Here is a 24,280-nt window from a genome sequence, read left to right on the forward strand (position 1 = left end):
TTTCGAATAATCGTGGTATAAACCAGTCTTCCTTGTAGGCATATGGCTATCATCCTATCACAGACATCCGATACGTCATGACAGATCTTGATGTGTTCTTTTTGATGATGACTGTGGCGTAATTCCTCTTTCATTTGTCATTCCTGATGTCGTAAACCACGTGATTGTCAAATTCAGAATAGCCAATGCCAGTCTGTCTCAGGTCACTAATGCCGACCCCCTAGATCTTTAGATTTCCAGTTCATTTTTGACTACTGCCAATTTTCCTACATTCATACTAAGTACGTTCCGAGTTCCAGTTACTGATGGGTGCTTGTAGCTGTTTCTCGCCCTTTGACTTGGGCGTCATCAGTAAATAAGATCTCTTTGGCTTTACTCCATTTACGTCATCACGGTCAACAGCTCTTGCAGTGACATTCTGAGGGGCTTGTCGTCTGACACTCTGACAGCGACCTAATATCTTCCTCATGTTTCAGTAGTTAGCAGTCTAGTGCTGACAGTGTTCCCCGGCTAGTCACAAGGTTCCCAGTGACAATATTCAGACACAGTTCGTCTCTCCTTCTTCCTAGTCTGTCTTCGTCTGGAAGCTCAGCTGAAACCTGTCCACCTGGGTGACCCTGCTGGGATTTACAATACCCGATGGTATAGCAACACACAGGCCACCACAACACGACACTGTGACAGACAAGAGACAGGTACGTGTGTAGGTGGTAAGATTACTTCTTGTCATTTCAGGAGTTGCTGTGCCCTTAGGGGAGGCCCACCGTCACGAGCCCCCCATCCCACACGACAAGGTGGTGGTCGACGAGGGCCAAGATGGGGAAGGGCCAGAGGAAAGCAACCGTGAGTCCAAACAAGCAGTTGGGGAAGCTCCTGGAGGCCAGGAACCGGGGGTGCGTCCCCCTCCTGACGCGGGGAGATGGGAGCCTGCGCCAGGGGCCGCCCTGCAGGAAGTGGCCGGTCCTCCAGAGGAGCTCAAGAAGGTTCCAGAGGCCCATGGGCAGCCACCTGTGCGTCCTGCCAGTGAGGAGCTGACCGGGCCCCGGGCAGTACATGCGGAGGACCAGAAGGCAGCGGCGGCAGGGCATGAGAAGGCAGGCCACATCCCGCCGGACCCCGCCGCCCAGGAGCCAGGGAAGCCAGCGGTAGAGCAGAACTTGCCAGGTGGGTGTGAGCCCAGCCCTGCCTTGTCAGATAGCTCCTCTGGAGCTCAGCAGTGGAGCGAGCCCCAGTTGCAGCTGTTGGGGACAGTCCAGCGTTTGTCAGGCAGCTGTGTGCTGGGTCACTAAGTGCCGGCCACAGTGCCAGGGAGCAGAGCTCCTTAGCACCCGCAGGCTGCCCTAGGCTGTGAGATGGTCATGTCCTTTGTTGGCTCCCCGAAATCAGCAGCTTTCGTCTCGTGTCTGTGCCCTCAGGTGGGAAGGCAGCCCTCCTGGTGCAGAGGCCCGAGCCTCCAGCAGGGCTGCCGGCTGAGCCACGTGAGCAGAGGCACGTGCAGAGCCCACCCGAGGACAACGGGGGCAGCAAGCTCGAGGGTGAGGCTGGGGGCTGTTCACAGCCTGGGGAGGGTCGGAGCAGATTCTCCCGAGGTCACCTCTGTGGAGAGTCTGATTGCCCCAACCTAGGTCACCTGGGGAGGGGCTGAGCCACCCCCAGATCACTCCCAGGAGGGTCTGTCTGGCAACCAGGTCACCCCAGGGAGGTTCTGAGCACCCCCAGTTTATCCCAGGGAGGGTCTCAGTGCCCCCCGGTCACCCCAGGGAGGATTTGAGCACCCCCAGGTCACCCCAGAGAGGGTCTGAGTGCCCCTGATCACCCGGGGGAGGGTCTGAGCACCCCCAGGTCACCCCAGGGAGGGTCTGAGTGCACCTGATCACCCCGGGGAGGGTCTGAGCACCCCCAGGTCACCCCGGAGAGGGTCTGAGTGCCCCTGATCACCCCAGGGAGGGTCTGAGTGCCCCCAGGTCACCCCGGGGAGGGTCTGAGCACCCCCAAGTCACCTCGGGGAGGGTCTGAGCACCCCCAGGTCACCCCGGGGAGGGTCTGGATTCCCCTGGCTTTGCTCTGTGGGGGGTTTCTCCTGAGGGAAGCACTTTCAGTAGCTCCTCTTTTCCACTGTGGCTCCCTTGCCATCACCTCCCTCAGAACACTCTGCCTTCCCTATCAGAACCGTTAGCTGTTGTCGCACGGCTCGTCCTAAAGCAGATGTGCTAATATTGCTGACTCGCCCGTTATTTACAGCTTCTGGGTGTCAGGGGGGCTTATTTTAGGGACTTGCCTTCTCTGATGATCCAGCTCTGGTCTTGTAGCCCCCACAGTGGCCCCACCCAGTGGGAAAGCTGTGTGTGGTCACCTGTCCCCAAACACCACCCATCACCTTTTCACTCAAGGTAGAAAAGTCACCCCACACATCTGTTTGGGTTCCTCTCTAGCCCTGTGGTTGTCATGACCTCGCCCAGACAGATTAGACTCCTCTGGGAGGTGGTCACAGCCCTTGCCTGGCCCACAGGATCGCACAGCTGGATGGGGTTCCAGAATGTTCTTCTTCCCAGGACCCTCAGCTTCATTTGACCTGACTGAAGAGGGCCTTTTGTGTGTGGCTTGACATTGCAGCTTGTCCCCTCTGGGGACATGGGTCTAGGTGGCAGGGTCTCTCTGCCCATGCCTGTTGGCAGCAGGTTCATGGTGGCTGGGCTTCCAAACTTCCCTGTGGGCCAATCCCATGGGACTTGGCACTGCCCTTCCCCAGGTCTGTAAGACTAAGCTTCCTCTCTCCATGGCCTCAGGACAGCAGTCCCCCCCACACACACTCTTACTCATGGGGCTGCTGCTGCAGCCCCAGCCTCCCCTCCACACCAGGACTTCAAACCTTTCTAACTGGTATGGTCATTCCAGCAGCAAAATGGAAACAGACCCAGGTTTGTGAAATGTGAGGGTCTCAGAACAGGAAACATTCCAGGTTGATGGCCTTCCGAAGCCTCGAGGGGGTGGGAAGACTGGATTATTTGTGGGTCTGTAGAGAGCCACGTTGATTCAGCACAACGCAGTCGACACACACTGCTGTTTCTGACTATGTTATCCAAGAACTGTGGTTAGTATGTAATGTGCACACGGCCTTGGGTTTCTAGGAGGAAGAGTTCAGAGTCTGCGGGGCATTGACCTGCCATTTTCCTGTTCTAGCAAACATTCTGGACACCCACATTTGATAAATTCAGGTCTCTCCCAGTTTTGCTTTATCAGCCATGACTGACTGCCCCCAGACGCCTCGCCCTCGTGTGTCTGTGGGGCAGGCTGGCATTTGACTCTGGTTGCATCTATCGGCTCCAGCCCATCGACTCTGTTGCCTAAACCTGTTTGATTCTTTGACTTTCTCTCTCTTTGAAAAGAGCCCTTTCCTGTTTCCTAATTTGCCTTTCTTCTCTCTGCCTTTCCATGGGACTTCACAGCAGAAATTAAAAAGATAGTGGCAGGTACGCCTGGAGGATGGCATCAGGGTAAAAGGCGGGTTGGTGGAGGGTCAGAATGTGTGGGAACAGCAGAGACCAAGGTGCCCTGGAGCCCCAACACATCCTCCTCTTTGGACCTGACCTAGCTCTCAATGCCAACTAGGCTGCATACGTGTCATGAAGACAGTGGGCGGGGTCTGAGTCCTGGTGGGCTTTAGCACCATCTGCTGGTCAGTACCTGCCCCTGCCAAGTACATGGTCCTGAGGGTCCTGCAGGCATGTGGTGGATTCCTGCCCCCACCTCCAGGTCTAGGAGGCAGGGGGTGGGCAGCAGCATGGGCATCTCACCCCAGCACTTCATTCTCTGTTTGTGGTAGCACCCTCACCCCCAACTGAGGGCTTATCCCTGCTACCGGATGTTCCTCACCATGCTGTCTGCTGGGCATGACTCCAGTGAGGGCCTCCCAGCCTCCGCTGTGACAGGCCACCATCATCATAGAAGGCTGGGCTCACAGGAGTGCCCCCCCCCCCCCCGTGGCAAGACGGTGGTCATCTTGACACCTGACGGCCCAAACCCACCACCCAAGAAATGTCTCGATTTCGAACATGGAAGCAGCTTTTTATGTTGAGATCTTCTGCGGGCTGATGGCCAAGTCCGCTCCGAGCTGCTTAGGGAGACGGGGGCTAGCACCCTGCTCTTCTGGCTCCTGGCAGAACTGACGGCCGACACCTTCCCGTGGGAGGCAGCGCCTGTTACCAGCAGCACCCTCCGCCCCCGCCCCCCGGGGCTGTGCCCTACTTAAACCGCAGGGGCGCCGCCCGGTTTAGCATCCTCACTTTGAGGGACGTCCTTGCTTAAGAGGTATAGCATAAACAAGCTTGTCAACTAGGCGCCCGGCCAAGCCCCAAGCCCGGTGAGCTGGCCCCGCCCCCTGACCGCCTGCTCCCGCCCCCAGACGCTGGCCGGGTGGAGCTGCTGGACCACGCGGTGCTGCTGCAGGTCATTCAGGAGCAGCAAGCGCAGCAGAAGCGGCTGTTGGAGCAGCAGGAGAAGCTGTTGGCGGTGTTGGAGGAGCAGCACAAGGAAATCCACCAGCAGCGGCAGGACGAGGACGACGAGCGGCCCCAACCCGGTGGGCACCCGCTGCCGACGGGGCGAGGTGGCTGGGATGAGCCCCCCTGCACCCGCCCGTGCTCATGGTCATGCACCCTTCCCTCTGCAGTGGACACGCAGGCCGAGCCGGGACCGGCGGCGCCCCCTGGGGAGCTGGGCCAGGACCTACCAGCGCAACCCGTGGAACCTGCGCCTGGAGACCTCGCAGCAGCCCCCCAAGAACGCGAGGAGCCTCCGGAGGCCGAGAACAGAGGCGCAGGCGGCCCACCTGTTGGTGCGGACACGGAGCCCCGGGCAGCCCTGGCCCAGGCTAGGGAGGTGCAGGCCGCAGTGCAGGGCCCCGCGGGATCACCCGCGCCCCCAGGGGAGGGTCGGGGACCTCTCGGACGAGACTCTCAACAAGGGAAGAAGCCCGGGAAGGAGGTCGCTGCGCCGGGGGCGGGGGCGGAGGTAGGGCAGGTGAGTCGAGACCTAGGCCCTGCGGTGGACACGGCTCCCCAGTCCAAGGGAGGAGTGGCCCCGCGGGCTCCCGACGCATCCGAACGCCTCCGCGCCGCCTCTGACAGGGCTCGAGGTCAGCCGCTGGGCCAGGCCCATCAGCCGGAGGCTGGGAGGGAGGCGCTGGGAGGGGAAGCCGTGGGTCGAGTCGTCGCCCCAGAGCCCGGGCCCAAAGTGGCCGCCCCAGATGCCCCAAAGTTGGACAACGCTAAGCCCAATCGTGACCTGAAGGTGCAAGCCGGCTCTGACCTGCGGCGGCGTCGCCGGGACCTTGACCCAGACCCCGACCTGGGGCAGGCCGGTGTCTTCCTCAGTCCCCACCCCCTACTGGCGCTGGGGGTTGATGGCCTGCGCAGTGCCCTGGAGGCCCAGCTGCACAATGTGGCACAGGGGGCCGTGCAGGTGGTGCACAGCCGGCAGGTGAAGCAGGTGGCAGAGGAGGCCTGAATGGTCAGCTCACTCCCTGCCCTTCCGGGACCCAGACTCCCATCTGTCTGTTGGCGGTGATGAAAAGATGCCAGCAACGCTCCCACTGTACACTGGGTCCTGTGGACCCGAGGACACCCCCGTCTGAGCCTCACTAAGGACCTGCCTGGTTAGGACTTGGGGTGTCACAGATTCCCACACATCTTCCAGCTCCTGCCCTCACTGACCCTGGGCCCACCAGGCCGTCTTGAATCAACTGACCATGCCACAAATCACATTCCTCTGGAGTCCCATGGTGGATCTGGTGTTCTCTGAGCAGTGAAGACTTTCTCCAAAAAACAGTACCCACCGCTGCCACTGTGGACCAGGTGCCCAGTCCACTCAACTCTTAACATGCATTTCCCAAACTATCTTGGCTTTATTTTTAACGAATAAAACTTTCTGACAGCGGATGTGGAGGTGAATTTCTGCTGGCATGAAAACAGTGATTGGTAGAGACCACTGTCAATCAACTCAGGAACCCCTGGGCTAGCACTGAGGGAGGGGGAGCAGGCGAATGTGCTGTGGGTTCTTGACCACACCCCTGGACAGTCACTGGGCACAGGGAGCAGAGATGCAGAGATGCTGGAGGTTCTCACACACACCCTCTAGGAGATGCGCCCAGTGGTGGTTGTGTCCAGAGCGTAGCTGGACGCCTGACTACGTGTGCCCACTCAATTTCTGGAGCCCCCAAACTCTGTGCACTGGTCCCATGTAGACACCCAACACAAGGACTACAAAGATCACCCACAGCCTGGAGGAAGCCTGGAACCTGGTCAGGGTTTAGAGGGTCTCTGCACGGGGGGGGGGGGGGGGGACCAGACTGATCTGGGATGGAAATGAGAAATGGTCCAGTTGAGGATCTTAAACTCAGAGGGTCCCAAGACAGAGTGACCTGGGTACCAAGAAGGGGACTGGGTGACCACTCAAAACCATCTCCAGCATGCCCAGCAGATGGTGCCTAGGATCTTTGGGACCTGGTGGGGAGGCAGTCGCTGTATTGCTGAACCCATTTTTAGTGCATGGACTCAGATGGGGAACTGGAGTGGTCAGGAGCGCCGTCAGTGAAGAAAAGCAGTGAGGGGAACGCCCTACCGCATCCTTCATTATAGCCAATTAGTTGGGAAGCTTGACCCCACATTTTTCTGCATCTAGGAGAGTCTGCTTGATTCTCACGGCACACCAGCTCTCTGGAGATTGTCCCCTCTAGGCCTGCTGTTGTTACGTGCCTACCCATAGCGATACTTCACAATGGAGACCGATTGCAATGGAGACCGATCTGCATTCTCGTTGTGGGCCATTCTCCCAATCCTTGCAGTGATTAAACTTCATTGCGGAACTTTTACATTTTATTACAGGCACATCCTTGCTCCTCTTCCCCGCCCCCTGTACACAAGTTGTCTTTACTGTTTGTTAGTTCAAGTACTTTTGATTCTACTCCAAAGCCCATGTATGGAATGCTGGGAAACCCAGTCCTCTCTGCCAACCTCTCTGGGCTGCGACGCTGCACCTTGAACACATTAAGAACAAGGTCTCCATGCTTCGTTTCGCTTTCTGCCCGTGTGGCCTGTCTGCCAAGGGGGCCATGGGTCGGTCAGCTCAGCAGCTCCGGCGGGCGGGTGCCTTCTAGCAGCCACCCTTCACGGGCTTCTTGGCCTGAAAGCGAAGGTACTTTCTCAGAACAGGTTGTCTGCAGGGTAAATATGGCTCCAAAGCAAGAAAACTCCCACCACAAGGGCCCTGCTTCACCAAACATCCCACGAGGAGCGCTGGCTTGGCTGGACGGGCCGCGCCGGGTCAGTCCTGGTACTGTCTGGACGTCGGAAACACCGGCAGGGGCGCCATCAGGAATGAGAAAGTGAGGGCAGGCCTAGCAGGTCAAGCTCCAGAGCGGGGACTAACGTCTTTCCCACCAAACAGGGCTGCACACCGGGGAGGGGAGCGGAGCGCCGCCCGGCGGGCACCTACCGCAGCCACAAAGCAGCTCCGCAGGGCCTCGAACTCCTGGGCACAGAGATCTTTCTTCAGGCTGCCTCCCGGGGCAGTAGACGCCTGCACGCACCTGCCGTACGCCGCGGCCTGCAGAGAGGACGGGCGCAGGTCTCAGCGGCGCTCGGGGACCGGGACTCGACCCGCCGCCTTCCGCTCCGCACGGCCCACCCTGCCCCGGACTCGCCCGATCGCCCGCTGCTCCCCGCGGCCCTTCCTGTTCCGAAGACGCTGTCCCGCCCTTCCCGTTCCGAAGACGCTGACCTCGGTCCCGCAAGCCGCCAGATGCTCGGGGAAGGCGCGAAGGCGACCTCGCACACGACCCCACACCGTTCCTTGCACCGACATGAGCGGCTTGTCCCGGCCCTCGTGGGCGCCGCCATCTTGAACCCGTCCTCTTCCGGCGCCAGCGACCTCAGAAGCTCTCGCTTCCGCCCTGACCTTCCCCGCGTTCTCTAATTGGACGATTTCGGCCTTCAGAATCTTACAATTGGCTTGTGTAGTTGTCTGTCTCTGTTCTAGGACTTTTGATTGGCTCAAACGCAAATTGTTTATAGACACCACCTCGGTGCCCGCCCCCAGTGCGAGCGATTGGCCGGCGGGACCAGTTCCGTGCGGCGATTGGACCGATTTGGACCTGGCGGAAGCGACCCGTCCTGGAGGTAGCCTACATCATGGCTGCGACGCCGCCCCTGCGGGACCGATTGAGCTTTCTGCACCGGGTGAGTGAGCGTCCGCCGGCTGGCTAGTCCCCGCAGCCACCGCCGCCGCCTCTGGCCTCGGGCACAACCCCGGACCGCCGCCGAGCGCAGCCACTGCCCTCCTCTTGGCGCGGCCCACGACCTCCTGGTCCTCCCAGTGTCTGGTGCTCGGTATTCCGACCTCAGTCCCCTCTGATCGCACTCTCCGCCTAGGTGTCCAGCCTCCCTGCCCCTCGGTTCGGACTCCTCTGTGCCCTCTGACAGCACCTCTCCTGCCTGAGACCCTCCAACGCCCGCCTTTGTAGGCAGGTTACTCACCTGGGCGTTAAGTTGAGTCCATCTCTTCCTAAAGAGGCGGAAGCTGTAGGAGACGAACTTCCGTTTTCTTTCCCAACTTAAGCAAATGTATTGTTGTTGTGTGCCGTCGAGTCGGTTCCGACCCATAGCGACCCTGTATAGGGTTTCCGTGGAGCGGCTGGTGAGCTTGAACCGTCGACCTTACAGATCAAACCGACCTGCGGTCCAGCGCATTGACCCGCAGCGCCACACCATGACTCAGGGCGAGAGTAGCATTGAACCCGCATCAATGCGCCTAGAGCGCCTAGAGTTTCTCCAGGTGTGGTGGACATGTGAGCCGTGTGTACGCTGGCCCCTTCTTGCCTTGCCCTTTTAGCACCTCACTGACACATTGCCATGTGCCCACGGAGACGACGACCTCTGGTGCTCCCCAGCATCGCAAGATCCTTGTTTTTGTTAAGTGCCATCAAGTTGGTTCCGACTCATAGCGACTCTGGATTGAGTTTTGAGGCTTTAGAAAAAATCTTTAGGGAAACAGACGGACTCCTCTTGCTCCCACTTAACAGCTGGAGGGCTCGAACCGCAGACCTTGTGGTTGTCAGTCCAGTGCTTATCTTATGGAGCCACTGCGCTTTCCACAGGGCCCATCTACTCCCTGCCAAATGCCCCAAACTCGCCTGTGTTTAGACTCGGGATCCACATGCTGCATTATAAGAGGTGGGCATCGTGGTTTCATCTCTTTAATGAACTTCTGCACTGATAGAAGGAATCCTGGTGATGCAGTGGGTTAAGCAAGGTTGGTGGTTCGAATCCACCAGTCGCTCCAATGGAGAAAAATGAGGGTATCTGCTGCCATTAAAGTTCACAGTCATGGAAACACTACAGAGCAGTTCTACTTTGCATCTAATTCAGTGGAAGGCACTGGGTGCTCACAGACCTCAGCAGAAGGGCGTGGCAGTCTGCTTGGGAAAGGTCACAGCTTGACGCTAACCCTAGCCGTTGCTATATAAGTCATGGTAGACTCAAGGGCGCCTGGGACTGGTGCTGACAGGTAAGTGTGTGGTGGTGCTGTGGGTCAGGCTCTGGGGAGGCTGCTGATTGCCTGGTCAGCAGCTCAAACCCACCAGCTGCTCCTCCAGAGAAAGATGAGGCTGTCTGCTCCCGAAGAGATTTACATTCTCGGAAGCCCTATGAATGACTCCTGTGAGTCAGGATCTACTCGATGGCAGAGGATTTGGGTGCTGATGGTAAATGTGGAAACACACAAACTTAAGTGGGCTACAGTGGCCTGTTGCGGAAGTAGAGCAAATGGGCCCAACCAGCCATTCTGGAACGTTGCCACTTCGAGCTTTGTGAAGACAGAGCATCCCTGCCGAAAGTGGCTGGCCACCAGGCTAGTTTATTCCGCTGCCCTATAGATAGCATTCTTATCAATGGAGAAAAGACTGAAGGTGTCAAAGACTTCTTTTTTCTCTCAGATCAACCATCAACACTCATGGAAGCAGCAGTGAAGAAATTAAACGACGTATTGCATTGGGTAAATCTGCACAAGACCTTTTTAAAGTGCTGAAGAGCAAAGATTTCAGTTTGAGGACTAAGGTGCGCCTGACCCAAGCCATGGTCTTTTCAGTAACCTCATATGCATGCGAAACCTGGACAGTGAATAAGGAAGATCATAGAAGAATTGGTGATTTTGAGTTATGGTGTTGGAGGAGAATATTGAAAGTGCCATGGGCTGCCAAAAGAACCAACAGATCTGTGTTGGAAGAAGTGCAGCCAGAGTGCTCCTTGGAAGCCATGATGGCCAGATTTCATCTCTTACACTTCGGACATATTGTCAGGAGGGACCAGTCACTGGAGAAGGATATCATGTTTGGTAAGGTGGAGGGTCAGAGAAAAAGAGGAAGACCTCCAGTGAGGTGGATTGGCCAAGTGGCAGCATCAGTGGGCTCAAGCGAGGCAACAATTGTGAGGTTGGCTCGGGACCAAGGCAGTGTTTCGTTCTGTTGTGCATAGGGTCGCTATGAGTCGGTACCGACTTGATGGCACCTAACAACAACAACAACAATAGACAGCAGGTTAAAGGAACCTTGAAGTTGTGCTGCACACATGGGAGGAAGGGTCCCTTGGCTGCGCCTGTCTCAACTGTCTGGAGGCTCCCTGGGATGATGACCAACCCCAGGTGCCTTCTGCATGGGAGTGTCAACAGTGAGAGAGTTGGAAGTCAGAGCCCCCAGAACTGCCAGCATTAGGATGGTCTGTCTGGGGCGTTTCCGGGACCCTGTCACCTCTGTGGCCCCCTCCTCATAGCAGGATTTTTGTTCTCGCCCAGCTCCCGATTCTTCTGAAAGGCACGTCGGATGACGAGGCTCCGTGTCCTGGCTACCTGTTTGAAGAGATTGCTAGTATCCTTTCTCAGCGTCCCTGGTGGGGGAGTGGGCGGCAGGGCCCCACGCACCTGGGGGTGCCTGGAGCTCTCCTATCTGCAAATTGGGCATTGGGGGGTAAGAAGGTGGTGTTGAGATGGCATGGGCCCTCGGGCACCACACTCTCTTACCGTGCCTGCCTGTCCGTCCCTAACCCGTGCACCCTGACATCTCCCACGAGTCCCTGGGGAGCAGCCAGTGCTTGCTGGAATATCTCCTGAGACGCCTGCAGAGCAGCTCAGGTCACGTGAAGCTCAAGGTGAGGTGTGAGCCTGGGGGTGGGGCCAGGGGGCTGGAGTGAGCGGGTCCTATCGATCGCCCCGCCCACACAGCTCCGCCCCCAGGTGTTGAAGATCCTTCTGTACCTGTGCAACCACGGCTCTTCCTCCTTCCTGCTGATCCTCAAACGCAACTCCGCCTTCATCCAGGAAGCCACAGGTGTGGGGGGCGCTCAGGGACTGGGGCCACGTCATCTGTGCCCAGAGCTTGCCCGCCGAGGACAGCCAGCTGTAGGGGACCCAGATTGTGGGGGTAGGGTTGCGATGGGGTGATGTACCCCGCTCCCTGAGACATGGGTTCCGAGTGCTGACCCCATGCCCTGGACCCCCACGTGTGGCTCAGTGCCCTTTTCTCCATCTGCAGTTTTCGCTGGACCCCCTGATCCACTTCATGGGACCAGTTTGTACCAGAAGGTGCGGCTGGCTGCCCAGGTGAGATCCCGCCCCTTTTACGTCCCTCACCCAGAGCCTGAGACCCTGCCCCTTTTACGTCCCTCACCCAGAGCCTGAGACCCCGCCCCTTTACGTCTCTCACCCACAGCCCTGTGTATTTCCCCCACAGTGGGGGTGGGGGTGGCAGGCAACCTGAGAGCTTCTTGCCCCCATTTAGGACCTGGGGGGTGCCCTGTTCTCAGACGCTGTGTCGCCGCTGCCCTCCCCCCAGACGCCCAGGCCGCTGCCTCCTGTTGGTACGTGATGTGGCCCGGGCTGGGCTCCCATCTCCTCCCCCTGCCCACAGTCCTGGTGTGAGTTGGGGGTGCATCATGGCACTGAGCCCGGCCCTCCTCCCGCAGGGATGGGCTCTCAGCCCCAGCCCCACAGCGCCCTCCAGGGCTTCGGTTATAGCCAGCAGAGAGGCCGCGTGGGTGAGTGGGATGTTGACCAGGGGCTGCCACCGAAGGCACAGCATGGAGCCGGAGGGGGACCAGCTTCTGCTGCCCCAGTGTGCTACCCAACCCCGTGCCCTCTGTCCACCTGGGGTAAGGAGGGCGGGGTGGCGCCCTGTCTGGGAGAGTTGGGGCGGGGGTCCAGCGCCACTCTCCCCTCCGCTGCAGGCTCTGCAGGGGAAGTCTTGCTGTCCACCATCCAGAAGGCCACCGAAGCTGTGGCAAATGCTGTGCTTCCGGCGCTTGAGCGGCGAGGCAGCCTGAGAGCCACGCCTGGGGGTAGCACCTACCAGCCTGCCGTGACTCCGTCCACCAGTCAGCTCCCCCCTGGGAGACCATTCCCTGGGATCAGCCCCACAACCCGAGGTGTGGCAGCAGGTGCTTCCCTAGGCTGGGGGCACCCTGTGGGGCTGGAGGACACGGGAGGCCTCCAGGGACTGGGGACTCTGGTCTGACCTGGCTGCTACCTCCTTCAGCTGTGAGACATCAGCCCGGGCAGCCCGGGGGTGGCTGGGAGGAACCGGACAGCAGCTCCAGCTCCCAGGGCTCGTCCCAGAATGGCGGCCAGAGCCGAGTCTCGGACTCGGGCAGCGGTGGTGTCAGTGATGGCCGCTCGGGGGCCAGCCGGGAGCCTGGCGAGCTGGCCGAGAGGTGCGGGGTTCAGCAGGGAATGTGTGGGCTCAGGACTCCCTTCAGCCCCTCCCTGCCCTGGGTCCCCTGCCCCCACCTCCCCTTCCTAGATGCCCCCTGCTCGACCTTTCCCTAGGACCTTCCCCACTGTGGGGAGGAGGACTCCTCCCCGGCCCCCTCCCTTGACCCAGCTGTCCGTCCGCCGTCTTGTCTGTCACCAGGGTGGAGGCTGTGGCCCTGAATGACTGGCAGCAGGAGACGAGCCTGGTGAGGGCCGTGAGTCGGGGTCCACGTGCCTTCCTGAGCCGAGAGGAGGCCCAGCACTTCCTCAAGGAGTGAGTGTCCCTGCCCTCCCTGAGCCCAGGCTGGCCTGTGGTCACCCCCCGGCCGGCCCCTGGCCCAGCTGTCCCTCTGTGCAGGTGTGGACGACTCAACTGTGAGGCTGTGTTGGAGTTGCTGATCCGCCAGTTGGACAGGACCCAGGAGTGCGAGCAGATGGTGAGGGCCCCGGGAGGTGGGCAGAAGTGTGTATACCTGCTTGCAGTTACAAGTGTGCCTATACCTGTGTCTGCACACAGTCACAGATTACAAATGAGTTGTCTTCACTCGAGTTTCTCCAGAACAATGCAGTGCAGTTCGTGTGCCCTGTCAGTGCCGTTTGGCTTCGTGTCTAGTGGCCTTTGTGTGCATCAAACTCATTGAAGAAAGACTTCCAGATGATCTAAAGCATCTTGTAGCAGAAATCATAAACGTACACAGCGTGTGGCTGCGTGTCACAAGAACCGCCTGTTTGTTGTTATGAACCTTTGTGTGTAGCTCACATTTTTAATCTAACTGGGTTTATGGGTTGAATGGCTGCCTGTAAGTGAGCGTAAATGTCTATGAGCTCCAGTGCGTGTGTGTGTGTACATACGTAAGTGTACACGTGTATATATGTGTGCAGACATGTACACGCATGCTTAGGTGGGCATACATGTGTGCCAGCCACCGCTCCAGTGCATGCAGGTTTGTTTATATGTGTGCACACCTGCAGGGGTGTGTGTATGTATGGAAGGGGCAGGCTGAGGGGCGTTGAGTGCTCAGTGCCCCAGGTTCTGTGCTAGGGGTCAGAGTGGGAGAAGTGCACTGAGGGGTCTGCTGAGGACCCCTGTGCCCTGGCCCCTAGTGAGAAACTGGGGAGGGCCAGCGGGCTGTCCTTCCGGGGTGGGTGCCGGTGCCATACTCAGTGCAGCTGCCGTAAGGTGTGGAGTGTGAGCCCCCCTTTTCTCCGCCTCTGCAGAGAACCCTGTGTGCCCTGTCCACTCTCGGTGGCTCCGACCTGCTGTCCCAGGAGCACGTGCTGCAGCTGGCCCGGCCAAGACTGCAGGAACTCAGTGTGGGCAGCCCTGGGCCCGTGACCAGCAAGGCCACCAAGGTGAGCAGGGAGTCCCATGATGAGAGTCAAGGCATCAGGAGACACGCTTACATACGTGATGGCTGGCGGGTGTACATGTGCACACAGCACCGCCTGGGTATCCAAGAGTGAACGGCTGGCAGAAATGGGCACGTGGGGTGGACACCTGGACCCCAGATTTCTTCCCTCTATCTTTTTAGCTCCTGAGACACTTGGAGGCCTCATGTCGGCAGCGGTCCCCAACCTGGAGGCTCCCTGTGGAGCCTGGCCCCACTGTCCCTGAGGACACCCGAGCCTGCCCTCCCGACCTGCTAACCGACACGGCACCTTTACCAGGTGGCCAGCTGTCCCTGCCACCTCTGAGTCCAGCCCTGCTCCTTCCCGGCCCTGCACCCACCCCGGCCCCTGGCGACACACGTGTAGGCCCAGAGAGTGTCAGAGAGGCCGAGGTGACCCTGGCCATTCTCAGGGGGCCGGGAGCCGGGTCTGCCACCCTGGACGGAGGCCCTGAGGCCCTGGCTGTCGGCAGCAGCAAGTCCTTATTTGCGGGCATGGAGCTGGTAACCAGGGAGCCTCTCCTGCCCCACTCACCTTCTGAGGCCCCCCAGATGCTGCTGTCGTCGAGGGCAGCTGCCCAAGTCCCTCCTGCCTCAGAGCTTTCGGCATTCCCGTTCTTGAACGAGTGACATCTGTCTTGCACTGACCACCCACCGCTGGGGTTTCCTGTCCCAGGCAGGCAGGCAGTGACACCCAGGATCCACGCTCAGACCACGTGTACCTCAGAGGAGCGGTCACCACCGGGTCACTCTGTGGTGACAGCCCTCCCCACCTCCTTGGGCGGAGCCTGAATGTCACAGGTCGGGAGGGGGCTCACGATGCTGCTGCCTGGGGCCCAGCAAGCCCGAAGCACAGGTTCCCATCTGGTTTCCCCTGATGGTCCCACGGGGACACTCTTGATTGCCTGAGTCGGGCAGAAGGGCAGCCCCCAGGACTTCCAGGGAGCGGGGACAGAGCTGAGCTCGTGTAGGCCCCAGTGCTACTCTAACTAACTGTGGGTAGCCAGCAGTCCCCTGGCCTTCCCCCCATGGGGTACATGATGGGGTCGGTAAGGGGAGAACGGCCGGGGGAGATCATCTGTCCATGCAGATGAGGGTTCAGTGACCACCGCCAAACTCTCCTGGAACCACCTTCTGGAGTCCTTAGGACTCCACCCCAAGAGCTGAGTGGCTCGTGACTGGAGGGACCCAGTGTCTCTGTGTGGGGGCTGGGAGGAGGCCAGGAGGGCTGGGCAGCTCAGTCTAGGGACATGGCATGGGACAAGGCCCCAGGCTGCCTTGTCTCTGGTGTCTCCTTACCATCAGCTAGCTGCTGGGCCTGAAGTCCTGTAGTGATGGGGGACAGCCGACAGTCCTCAGAAAAGCTGACCTCTCTCAACCCTTGGTTGTCCCTGTGGTACACTATGGCCTGGCCCGTGGAACGATGTTTCTGCTGTGGGTTTGGAGGCCGTTTCTGTGTTCTTCCTCCATGCGGTGGTTTTGAGCTCAAGTCCCCTCTTCCCTAAAGAGGTCAGCAGCTGCTGCACAAGACCCGCTTCTTGTTCAGGCAGGGTGGGGTGCTGGGAGACAGCTTTTGTGCACAGGGGACCCACACGTGTTGATCCCTGTTGCAGCTCTCCAGACCTGTCCAGCCCATCCCAGACCTCTGGGATTTGCACTTTCTAAATAAACACTTGTTTACACAGAGCCAGAACCATTGTCTTTCTCCCCCCTTTCTTTTTGTTCTTCCATCCTGGGTATTTACCCCAGAGAAATAAAAACAGACCTTCACACAAAAGCCCCCAAGTGAATGTTGACTGCCACACTTAGCAATCTCCCTAGGCCATCTCATGGATGGAAGTCCTTCTCACAGATGGGAGGCCTAGGGGAACCCCAGAAGAGCCACATGGGGGACTCAGAACCATGAGTGCAAGAATTGGACTCAAAATCTGAGTAGTACGCAACTCCATGTGTACAGCTTGCTTGGCAAAAAGTGTCGTGATCATAAATGGATCCGTTGGGGCCAGGGGCTGAGGGTGAGGAGGTACTGGGCTGCAGAGGGGGTCTGAGGTGGGAGAGTTGTGCATCTCAGCTGCGGTGACGGCTGTACAATCATACAGGTCTGTTGGGGCTGTGAGCTGCACCTGCCCCAACAGTCTTGTGAGCTTTGTAGAAATGTCACTGCTGTCTGATTTAAGGAGACACATTAGGTGAGGGTAAAGATAACCTTCACTTGGGGAGCAGGGAAGGGAAAGTGAGCAGTTTAGGCCCTAGCCCACCCAAGAATGTGGGGAAGGTGGCTACTGTGCTGGGTAGGCGACCCACCTGTTGGGCAGGAAGTGAGGGAATGTCAGGTAGAATAGCTGACAAGTGACTGCAGTGTGTGGGGTAGGGACTCAAAACTTTTGCGGAAAATGAAAACAAGGTGAGACATAGAAAAGCAAAAGACACCAGTGTTGGGACAGGACAGAGCAGGCCTTGGACTTGGGGTCAGTGTCTCAGGGTCTGGGAGGAAGCGGGTAGTAGAAGGATCTGTGGCTAAAGCTGCTTGGTACGGCCTTCGAAGCCGGTGCCGCTCACGGGACAGCGAATGTCCAGGCTGTCCTGCAAGCGCCGGCCTGGACACACGGGACAGACTCAGGGACACGCGGTCTCTGGATACACTGCCCGGGACGCCTGCCCTCGGGAGAGCTGTGCCAGGCTCTCTGCAGGACAGAGCCACGCTTCCATATTGGTCTCCGCGGATGGACAGCGCGGGCGACGTACCCTCCTCGTTTTCTCCTCCTCCTCGGCCCCGCCCCTCCTCCGCTGTGTCCAATAGGCAGTCCGTGTCCCCCTCCAGGACCAATCGGGACGCGGCGCGGGCGGAGGGCGGGACGGGTGGCTGTCGCGGTAGGTGGAGCCCGCTGGTTGCTAGCCGCCGCCGCTGGGGACACCCATCTGTCGCCGACGCTGCGGAGGCTGAGCCTGGGGCGCGCGGACGCAAGGTGCGGGCCGAGGCCTGGTCTCGGCTCGCGACTCCCGGATCGCGCAGGTCAGCAGGGCCGAAACGGGTGGAGGACCCGGAGGCCATCGGCGGGCATCGGGGCCCGGCCACAGCTAGGCCCGGGGTCTCCTTGGCACCGGGGATGGGGGTGGGGGGTTCACAACCCCGGAGGGAGCGGAGGGGAGGCGGGGAGAGGGGGCAGGACTCCCGTATCCATGCTGGAAGGGGAGGCCGCTTGGTCCAGGCCGCAGCTGGATGGCCTTGCTCCATGAGTGATAGTGGATGAGCGCCCCTGACCACTTGAACCCTGCTGATGGTCCCGATTTCCAGCTCAGGCGCGTCCATGCCTCTCATACCAGGTGCTGGGCCACACGCTCTGCCCTCATGGGCCTTTTTCACCCTGGAACCCCCCACAGGGAAGAGGGACAGGAGTGAAGGGTGAGAAGTTGGCGTCCCAAAGCCCGGAGCAGGGAGCAACTCTGAGGTCGGAGGAAGGGCCTCTGGGTTCAGGGGAAGCAGCTTGTTGGGTTTGAGGGATAGTTTGGTGACCAGCTGGGCTAACTTGGATTGTGGAACCAATGATGGGGTCAAACACAGGCAGAGAGGCGGGGTCTGGTCTGGCCATTAGGAGTTTGGACTCTCTTCCCTATGGCCATAAGCCAGTGGAAAGGTTTCCAGTAGGGACAGCATAGTCTTGGGAAGCACACACAGTGAAGTTCAAGTCCACCCAAAAGTGTCTCAGAAGAAAAGCCTGGCAACTACTTTCAAATATCCACTATTGGAAACCTCACGAGCACATGCCTACTCTGACACACATGGGTTGCCCTGAGCTGGAGTTGACTCCATGGTACTTGGTCAATGTGATGTCAGATACTTGTGGAGTGGGGGACAGTGGCAGGGGTCAGGGTTACGGGGTGGGGGAAGTGAATGGTGGGAGACAGCCCTGACAGGGTGCTGAGAGCTGGCATGGAGGAGGGGAGGGGTGCCAGGTAAGAGGGAGACCTTTGCGAAGCCCGGTTACACAGTTGGTGAGGGACCAGTCTGAAGTGGCATCAGGAGTGGTGTCTTGGCCTTGTGGACATGAGAGTGTTGGAGTTGGGGATATGAGTCTGGAGCTAGGACCCATCTGGATGGGAGGCACAGGCGGGGGGAGTGGTCAGCAGGCGGCCTAGGAGAATGTGGACAGAGATCGAGTCTTAGACATTGGAGAGGATGGGGACCCTAGAAAAAGAGGGCAGGATTGTGTGTTCCAGGGGTCTCCAGGGGCTGAGGCTGTGTGACTGGTGATCTGGTTGATGTAGAATCTCTTGGACTGGGTCCCAGTTAGAACAGTTCCCCTGAACCTCATCATACCCTGTGAGAGGCTGTTCAAGGTGCAGGTGATAGGGCTTAGGGAAGCTCGGGGTCAGATACTCTGTGGCATAGCGGGAGCCCCCCTGTTCTCCCTCACTGTGGGGGTTTGCCTGACCAGGAGAGACTGGGCAGGCGCTGTGGTCCTCAGGGGGCCCCCTCACTGCCTCTCCTGTTCTGCCATTCAGATGTCATCGCCCGCAATGAAAGGCTCCCGGACCAAGGGCGGCATCCCCGAGGGCAGCCCAGACTATGCAGATCTGAGCCTGACTGGCCAGCCCCCACCCATGTCCCGGCGCCCCAACAGTGCCTCTGCCGCCAAGCCCCTGGCCCGCTCCATCTCTGTAACCACGGGCAGTGAGCCCAGAAGGAAAGCGCTGGTGAGTGTTCCTCTGGGCCCCAGTCTGAGGGCCAGCCTCCTTTACCACCGAGCGGCTCTGTTGAAGCCCTTGGGGCCCTGGTGTGGGGGGCGCAGTGATGAGCACCTGATGCTTGTCATTCTTTGTCGTTTCAATACCAAGACAAATAAAAATTACAACTAGAATCAGTGAAGGTCTGGGTGGGTATAGATAGGGAGAGAGATGAATGAGTATCAGAAAAAAGAAAACCAAATTAAAGCTAGGCATCTTTTGGGTCATCTCTCCTAGAACTGTGTTATTAACTTCATTTCCTTTTCCAATGCTTAGCTCATAAATCAGAGATTTGAAAGAAAGAAAGGAAAAAAAACAAAACAGTTTTAAAGGAAGCTGAGAAGATTTCAAAGATGCATGAAGCGAGGGAAAACTGTCAGCCTTGACCAGTGGAGACTCTGGCTGGAGTCCAGGAGCTGGTGGCCAGAGACCATAAATGAGCCTGTGATGCCGCAGCCACTAGAGTTCACATCTCACCTGGTTGGACATTTTCAGTTGCACGTGAACATGTTGGCCTCAGCAAGCTTTCAGTTCGATGGGTGCTAAAAGCTTTTAGCCAGGATCAGCTAGCTCAGAGAGCTGGTCTATTGTAAGCAGGCACAAGTCTTGGGTTTATAAATACAATCCAGCCCAATGAAAGCAGTGGCTTCTGAGGGGATCGGCTGGGTCACTTACAATCAGCTCAGAAGGTTATGGCGACTGCTTTTTGAGATTCCAAAGGGGTAATCCTGATAAATATTTTTGAAGAACCCAGGACAATCACAGAGACTTAGAAGTTTTCAGAAAATTAGAAGCTACATGGATGATAAAAAAGGCCAGGGAAGTTGTACAAAGAACTCTTTTTGCATCATGAAAACACCTGCTCACACTTCAAGGGTAGCATGGGCTGTCATCCTCAGAGAAGTTCATAGGGAAAACTTGCCCCATCCACCCTTTAGCCCTGAGCTTCCCCAGACTCCAAGAAAGTTAGACAGAACACGATTTGGCTCCCTCTACGGAGTTTTGAAGGAGTTCTGGTAGCGTAAGGTTACGAATCGGCCTGCTAACCTCAAGGTCAGCAGTTCGAAACTACCAGCTGTTCCATGGGAGAAAGATGAGGATTTCTGCTCCCGTAAAGATTTGCAGCCTCGGAAACCCTGTGCAGGGTCTCTGTGAGTCGGAACCAACTCCACGGTACTTAACAACAACAACAGGGAGTTTTGATTCTGACAATCACATAGTTAACTATACCAAGAATGGCAAATTGAAGAGGAATGGTATCACATTCATCGTCAAAAATCACATCTCAAGACCTGTCTTGGAGCCCAGCAATGTCTGTGATCAGATGATATCCATGCGCCTGCACGGAAGGTCAGTTAATACAACAGTTATTCAAATTTACGCAGCAACCACTAAAACCAGTAGTGATGAAATTGAAGAGTTCTACCAATTTCTTCAGTCTGAAACTGATCAAACATGCAGGCAGGATATATTGATAATTACTGGTGATTGGAATGCAAAGGTTGGAAACAGAGGAAATATCAGCATTTGGCCTTGGTGGTAGAAACTATGCTAGAGATCTCATGATAGAATTTTTCAAGACCAATGACTTCTTCTTTGCAAAGAGTTTTATTAAACAACATAAAAGATGACTATACACATGAACCTCACCAGATGGAATACACAGAAATCAAATAACTGTATCTGTGGAAAGACATGATGGAAAAACTCCATATCACCCATCAAAACAAGGCCAGGGGTGGGCTGTGGAACAGACCAACAATTGCTCATATGCAAATTCAGGCTGAAGCTGAAGAAAATGAAAACAAGTCTACAAGAGCCAAAATATAACCTTGAACATATCCCACCTGAATTTAGAGATCATCTGAAGAACAGATTTGATGCATTAGACACTAAAGACCAGAGACCAGAAGAGTTGTGGGATGACATCATGAACATCAAACAGGAAGAAAGCAAAAGGTCATTAAGAAGACAAAAAAGAAGAAAAAGACCAAAATGGATGTGAGAAGTGACTCAAAAAATTGTTTTTCAGCATAGAAAAGATAAAGCAAATGGAAGATAAATGAGCTGAATAGAAATTTTTAAAGGGCGGCTCAAAAAACCTGTCAAATATTATAATGAAATGTGCAAAGACCTGGAGTTAGAAAACTAAAATGAAAGAACATGCTCAGCATTTCTCAAACTGAGGAAATCCAAGAAAAAATTCAAGCCTCAACTTGTGGTATTGAAGGATTCTATGGGCAAAATATTGAATGATTCAGAAAGCATCAAGAGAAGATGGAAAGAATACACAGAGTCACTGTACCCAGAGGAAAGGGCCCACATTCAACCATTTCAAAAGGCAGCGTATGATAATGAGGGAAAAGTCCAAGGTGCACTGAAGGTATTGGCAATGAACAAGGCTCAGGGAATTGATGGAATACAACTTGAAATCTTTCAGCAAACCGATACAACTCTGGAGGCACTCACTCATCTCTGCCAAGAAATTTAGCAGACAACTACCTGGCCAACTGATTGGAAGAGATCCATTTTTTGTGCCCATTCCAAAGAGAGATGGCCCAAAGGAATGTGGAAATCATTGGACAATATCATTAATATTGCATGCAAGTAAAATTTTGCTAAAGATAATTTAAAAAATGGCTGCAGCAGTACATTGACTGGGAGCTGCCAGAGGTTCTGGCTGAATTCAGACGAGGATGTGGAACATCATTGCTGACGTCAGATGGATCTTAGCTGAAAGCAGAGTATACCAGAAAGATGTTTGTTTGTGTTTTATGAACTGTGCAAAGGCTTTTGACAATGTGGATCATAACAAGCTATGGACAACATTGTAGAATATAAATATTCCAGAACACTTCATTGTGCTCATGAGGAACCTGTACTTAGACAAAGAGGCAATTGTTTAACCAGAACAAAGGAACACTGAATGGTTTAAAATTAGGAAAGGTGTGTGCTAGCATAGTATTCTTTCACCATACTTATTCAATCTGTATGCTGAGCAAATAATCCGAGAAACTGGATTATATGAAGAAGAACATGGCATCAGGATTGGAGGAAGACTCATTTACAGCCTATGATGTGCAGATGATACATCGCTTCTTACTGAAAGTGAAGAGGATTTAAAATACTTACTGGTGAAGATCAAAGACCACAGCCTTCAGTATAGGTTGCACCTCAATGTTGAAGAAAATCTTCACCACTGGACCAATAAATAACATCAAGATAAATGGAGAAAAGATCGAAGTTTTCAAAGACTTCATTTTGCTTGGATCAACCATCAACACTCATGGAAGCAGCAATCAAGAAATCAAATGACGTATTGCATTAGGCAAATCTGCTGCACAAGACCTCTTTAAAGTGTTGACGAGCAATGATGTTAGTTTGAGGACTAAGGTATACCTGACCCAAGCCATGATATTTTCAACAGCCTCATATACATCTGAAAGTTGGACAATGAATAAAGAAGACCATAGAAGAATTGATGCATTTGAGTTATGGTGTTGGAGGAGAATATTAAAAGTACCATGGAGTGCCAGAAGAACAAACCAGTTTGTGTTGAAGAAGCACAGCCAGAATGCTCGTTAGAAGCCAGGATGGTGAGACTTCGTCTCTCATAGTTCGGACATATTATCAGGAGGGACCAGTCCCTGGAGAAGGCCATCACGGTTGGTAAAGTGGTGGATCAGCGCAAAGGAGGAAGACCCCCAATGAGATGGATTGGCACAGTGGCAGCAACAATTGGCTCAAGTGTAGCAACGATTGTGAGGTTGGCGCGGACCCGGAAGTGTTTTGTTCTGTTGGGCATAAAGTTGCTATGAGTTGGAATTGATTAGATGGCACCTAAGAACAACAGCATGAAAGAGATTTAACTTTGATGAAGTCCTATTTACCAGTTTTTTATTTTTTTGTATTGTGCTTTTGATGTCATAGCCGAGAAACCTTTCCCTCACCCAAGGTCACCAAGATTTTCTTCCATGTTTTCTTCTAGAAGTCTTATAGCATTAGCTCTTTGACTTGGGTCTGTGAATCATTCTGAGTTCGATTTTGTTATGGTGTGAGGTAGGGGTTCTGGTTCACTTGTTTATATGTGGATATCCAGTAACCACTGCCCTATCTCCAGTAAACTGTCTTAAGGTCTTTCTTTGTGCTTTCGACTATACAGACTATAAATGTGAGGGTTTATTCTGGGGCTCTGTCTACATGTCTATCCCTGAGCAACTACCTCCCCATCTTGGTTACTACAGCTTTACTGTAAGACTTGAAATCGTGAAGTGTAAGTTTTCCAACTTTGTTCTTTATCTGAGTTCTTCTGGATAGTTTAGATCTTTATGTTTTCATATAAACTTTTGGATCAGTTTGTTAATTTCTACAAAAGGGCAGCTGGGGATTGATAAGGGACCAGGTTGAATCTGCACGTCACATGAGGGACTTGGTCAGTTGCTGTCTGTACTGAGCATGAAGTGATTTGTGCATCGTGTCTAGAGCTAGTTTCTGGTCTAGCACCTTTCCTAAAAAAGCGTGAGGAATCCATTCAGTAGGAAAGTGCCTCCCTCGTTACTTGTGTTACCTGTGGGTCTGGCCGTCCCTGCGAGTGCTATTTGAGGAGACTGCTCTGAGGCTTAGGCCATCCATCTACGAGCATGTCCGTCCTTGTGAGCAAACCCGGAAAGGGCAGAGAGCAGTTAACAGAGATTCTCTGTCTGTGGGGTCATGGGTGCGATGAGCTTCCCTTCTTAGTTCTTTCTGTGTTGGTTACATTTCCAGAAAATATTCATGAAGCAGAAAACAGTTTGACGTTAAGAAAATTAAAGGTGTATGTGAAAATGTCAGCTGTCTGGCTCTCCTTAGGGGAATTGGAACACCATCAGTGGAACCGCAGTGAAGGGAAGATGCTCAGAGGCCACGACATTGGGTTCCTGCTTTTGACTTTGGACTTTTTGTTTTGTTCTTGAGGGTCTGTGAACCAGGAGGTCCCTCCTCATCAAGTGTGAGGCCTGACCTGGGGGTGGGCGGTGAATGCAGTGTCTTGCCACTGCTCCCTCTTTTGCAGGAGACCTCAGAGCCCGGGGGCTCCCGTTCTGTCAACAACCTTCGGAGATCAAATAGCACCACTCAGGTCAATCAGCCATGGGCCAGCACCCTCAGGTAACCCTGGGCCCCCTCAGGTAACCCTGGACCCCCTCAGGTAACCCTGGGCCCCCTCAGGTAACCCTGGGCCCTCTCAGGTAACCCTGGGCCCCCTCAGTTAACCCTGGACCCCCTCAGGTAACCCTGGGCCCCCTCAGGTAACCCTGGGCCCCCTAAGGCAACCCTGGGCCCCCTCAGGAAACCCTGGGCCCCCTCAGGTAACCCTGGGCCCCCTCAGGAAACCCTGG

General features: G+C 55.7%; 4 protein-coding genes across 4 annotated transcripts in view; 3 read left to right on the forward strand and 1 right to left on the reverse strand.

Moving 5' to 3' along the window:
- The window catches only part of SLC38A10 (solute carrier family 38, member 10), a 31,522-nt gene extending 26,017 nt beyond the window's left edge, over positions 1-5,505 (forward strand). Inside the window, exons 13-15 of the mRNA XM_006869637.1 lie at positions 736-1,164; positions 1,416-1,535; positions 4,403-5,505. Coding sequence (XP_006869699.1) covers positions 736-1,164; positions 1,416-1,535; positions 4,403-5,505 — 1,652 coding nt within the window. The remainder of the gene's footprint in view (positions 1-735; positions 1,165-1,415; positions 1,536-4,402) is intronic.
- A 1,644-nt stretch (positions 5,506-7,149) lies between these two features.
- On the reverse strand, positions 7,150-7,860 carry LOC102814481 (chromosome unknown open reading frame, human C17orf89). The gene is made up of 3 exons (XM_006869513.1): positions 7,777-7,860; positions 7,492-7,602; positions 7,150-7,179 (listed from the first exon to the last, which is right to left on the reverse strand). Exons 1-3 carry the CDS (start codon positions 7,858-7,860, stop codon positions 7,150-7,152), a joined length of 225 nt encoding a protein of 74 aa, XP_006869575.1.
- A 326-nt stretch (positions 7,861-8,186) lies between these two features.
- On the forward strand, positions 8,187-14,810 carry ENTHD2 (ENTH domain containing 2). Its single transcript, XM_006869638.1, has 13 exons — positions 8,187-8,234; positions 10,843-10,917; positions 11,106-11,195; positions 11,281-11,374; positions 11,579-11,646; positions 11,825-11,903; positions 12,009-12,080; positions 12,270-12,467; positions 12,578-12,752; positions 12,953-13,066; positions 13,151-13,229; positions 14,011-14,145; positions 14,325-14,810. The coding sequence occupies exons 1-13, from the start codon at positions 8,187-8,189 to the stop codon at positions 14,808-14,810; spliced, it is 1,713 nt and encodes a 570-aa protein (XP_006869700.1).
- Positions 14,811-18,698: 3,888 nt separating this feature from the next.
- Positions 18,699-24,280, forward strand: part of AZI1 (5-azacytidine induced 1) — a 17,534-nt gene continuing 11,952 nt past the window's right edge. The window contains exons 1-2 of the mRNA XM_006869639.1: positions 18,699-18,875; positions 23,956-24,050. Of these exons, the coding sequence (XP_006869701.1) occupies positions 18,699-18,875; positions 23,956-24,050 (272 nt within the window). The remainder of the gene's footprint in view (positions 18,876-23,955; positions 24,051-24,280) is intronic.

Source organism: Chrysochloris asiatica, unplaced genomic scaffold, assembly GCF_000296735.1.
Source record: "Chrysochloris asiatica unplaced genomic scaffold, ChrAsi1.0 scaffold00132, whole genome shotgun sequence".
Classification (NCBI taxonomy): domain Eukaryota; kingdom Metazoa; phylum Chordata; class Mammalia; order Afrosoricida; family Chrysochloridae; genus Chrysochloris; species Chrysochloris asiatica.

Bases quoted from the DNA above. Each gene is read 5' to 3' on its own strand.
- LOC102814481 (XM_006869513.1), bottom strand. From the start codon at position 7,860: ATGTCGGTGCAAGGAACGGTGTGGGGTCGTGTGCGAGGTCGCCTTCGC. The intron at 7,603-7,776 runs GTCAGCGTCTTC...TCCTCTCTGCAG, and splicing joins TGGCGGCTTGCGGGACCGAG to GCCGCGGCGTACGGCAGGTG. The intron at 7,180-7,491 runs GTAGGTGCCCGC...CTTCGCTTTCAG, and splicing joins GGAGCTGCTTTGTGGCTGCG to GCCAAGAAGCCCGTGAAGGG.
- ENTHD2 (XM_006869638.1), top strand. From the start codon at position 8,187: ATGGCTGCGACGCCGCCCCTGCGGGACCGATTGAGCTTTCTGCACCGG. The intron at 11,647-11,824 runs GTGAGATCCCGC...GCCCCCATTTAG, and splicing joins AGGTGCGGCTGGCTGCCCAG to GACCTGGGGGGTGCCCTGTT. The intron at 11,904-12,008 runs GTACGTGATGTG...CTCCTCCCGCAG, and splicing joins CAGGCCGCTGCCTCCTGTTG to GGATGGGCTCTCAGCCCCAG.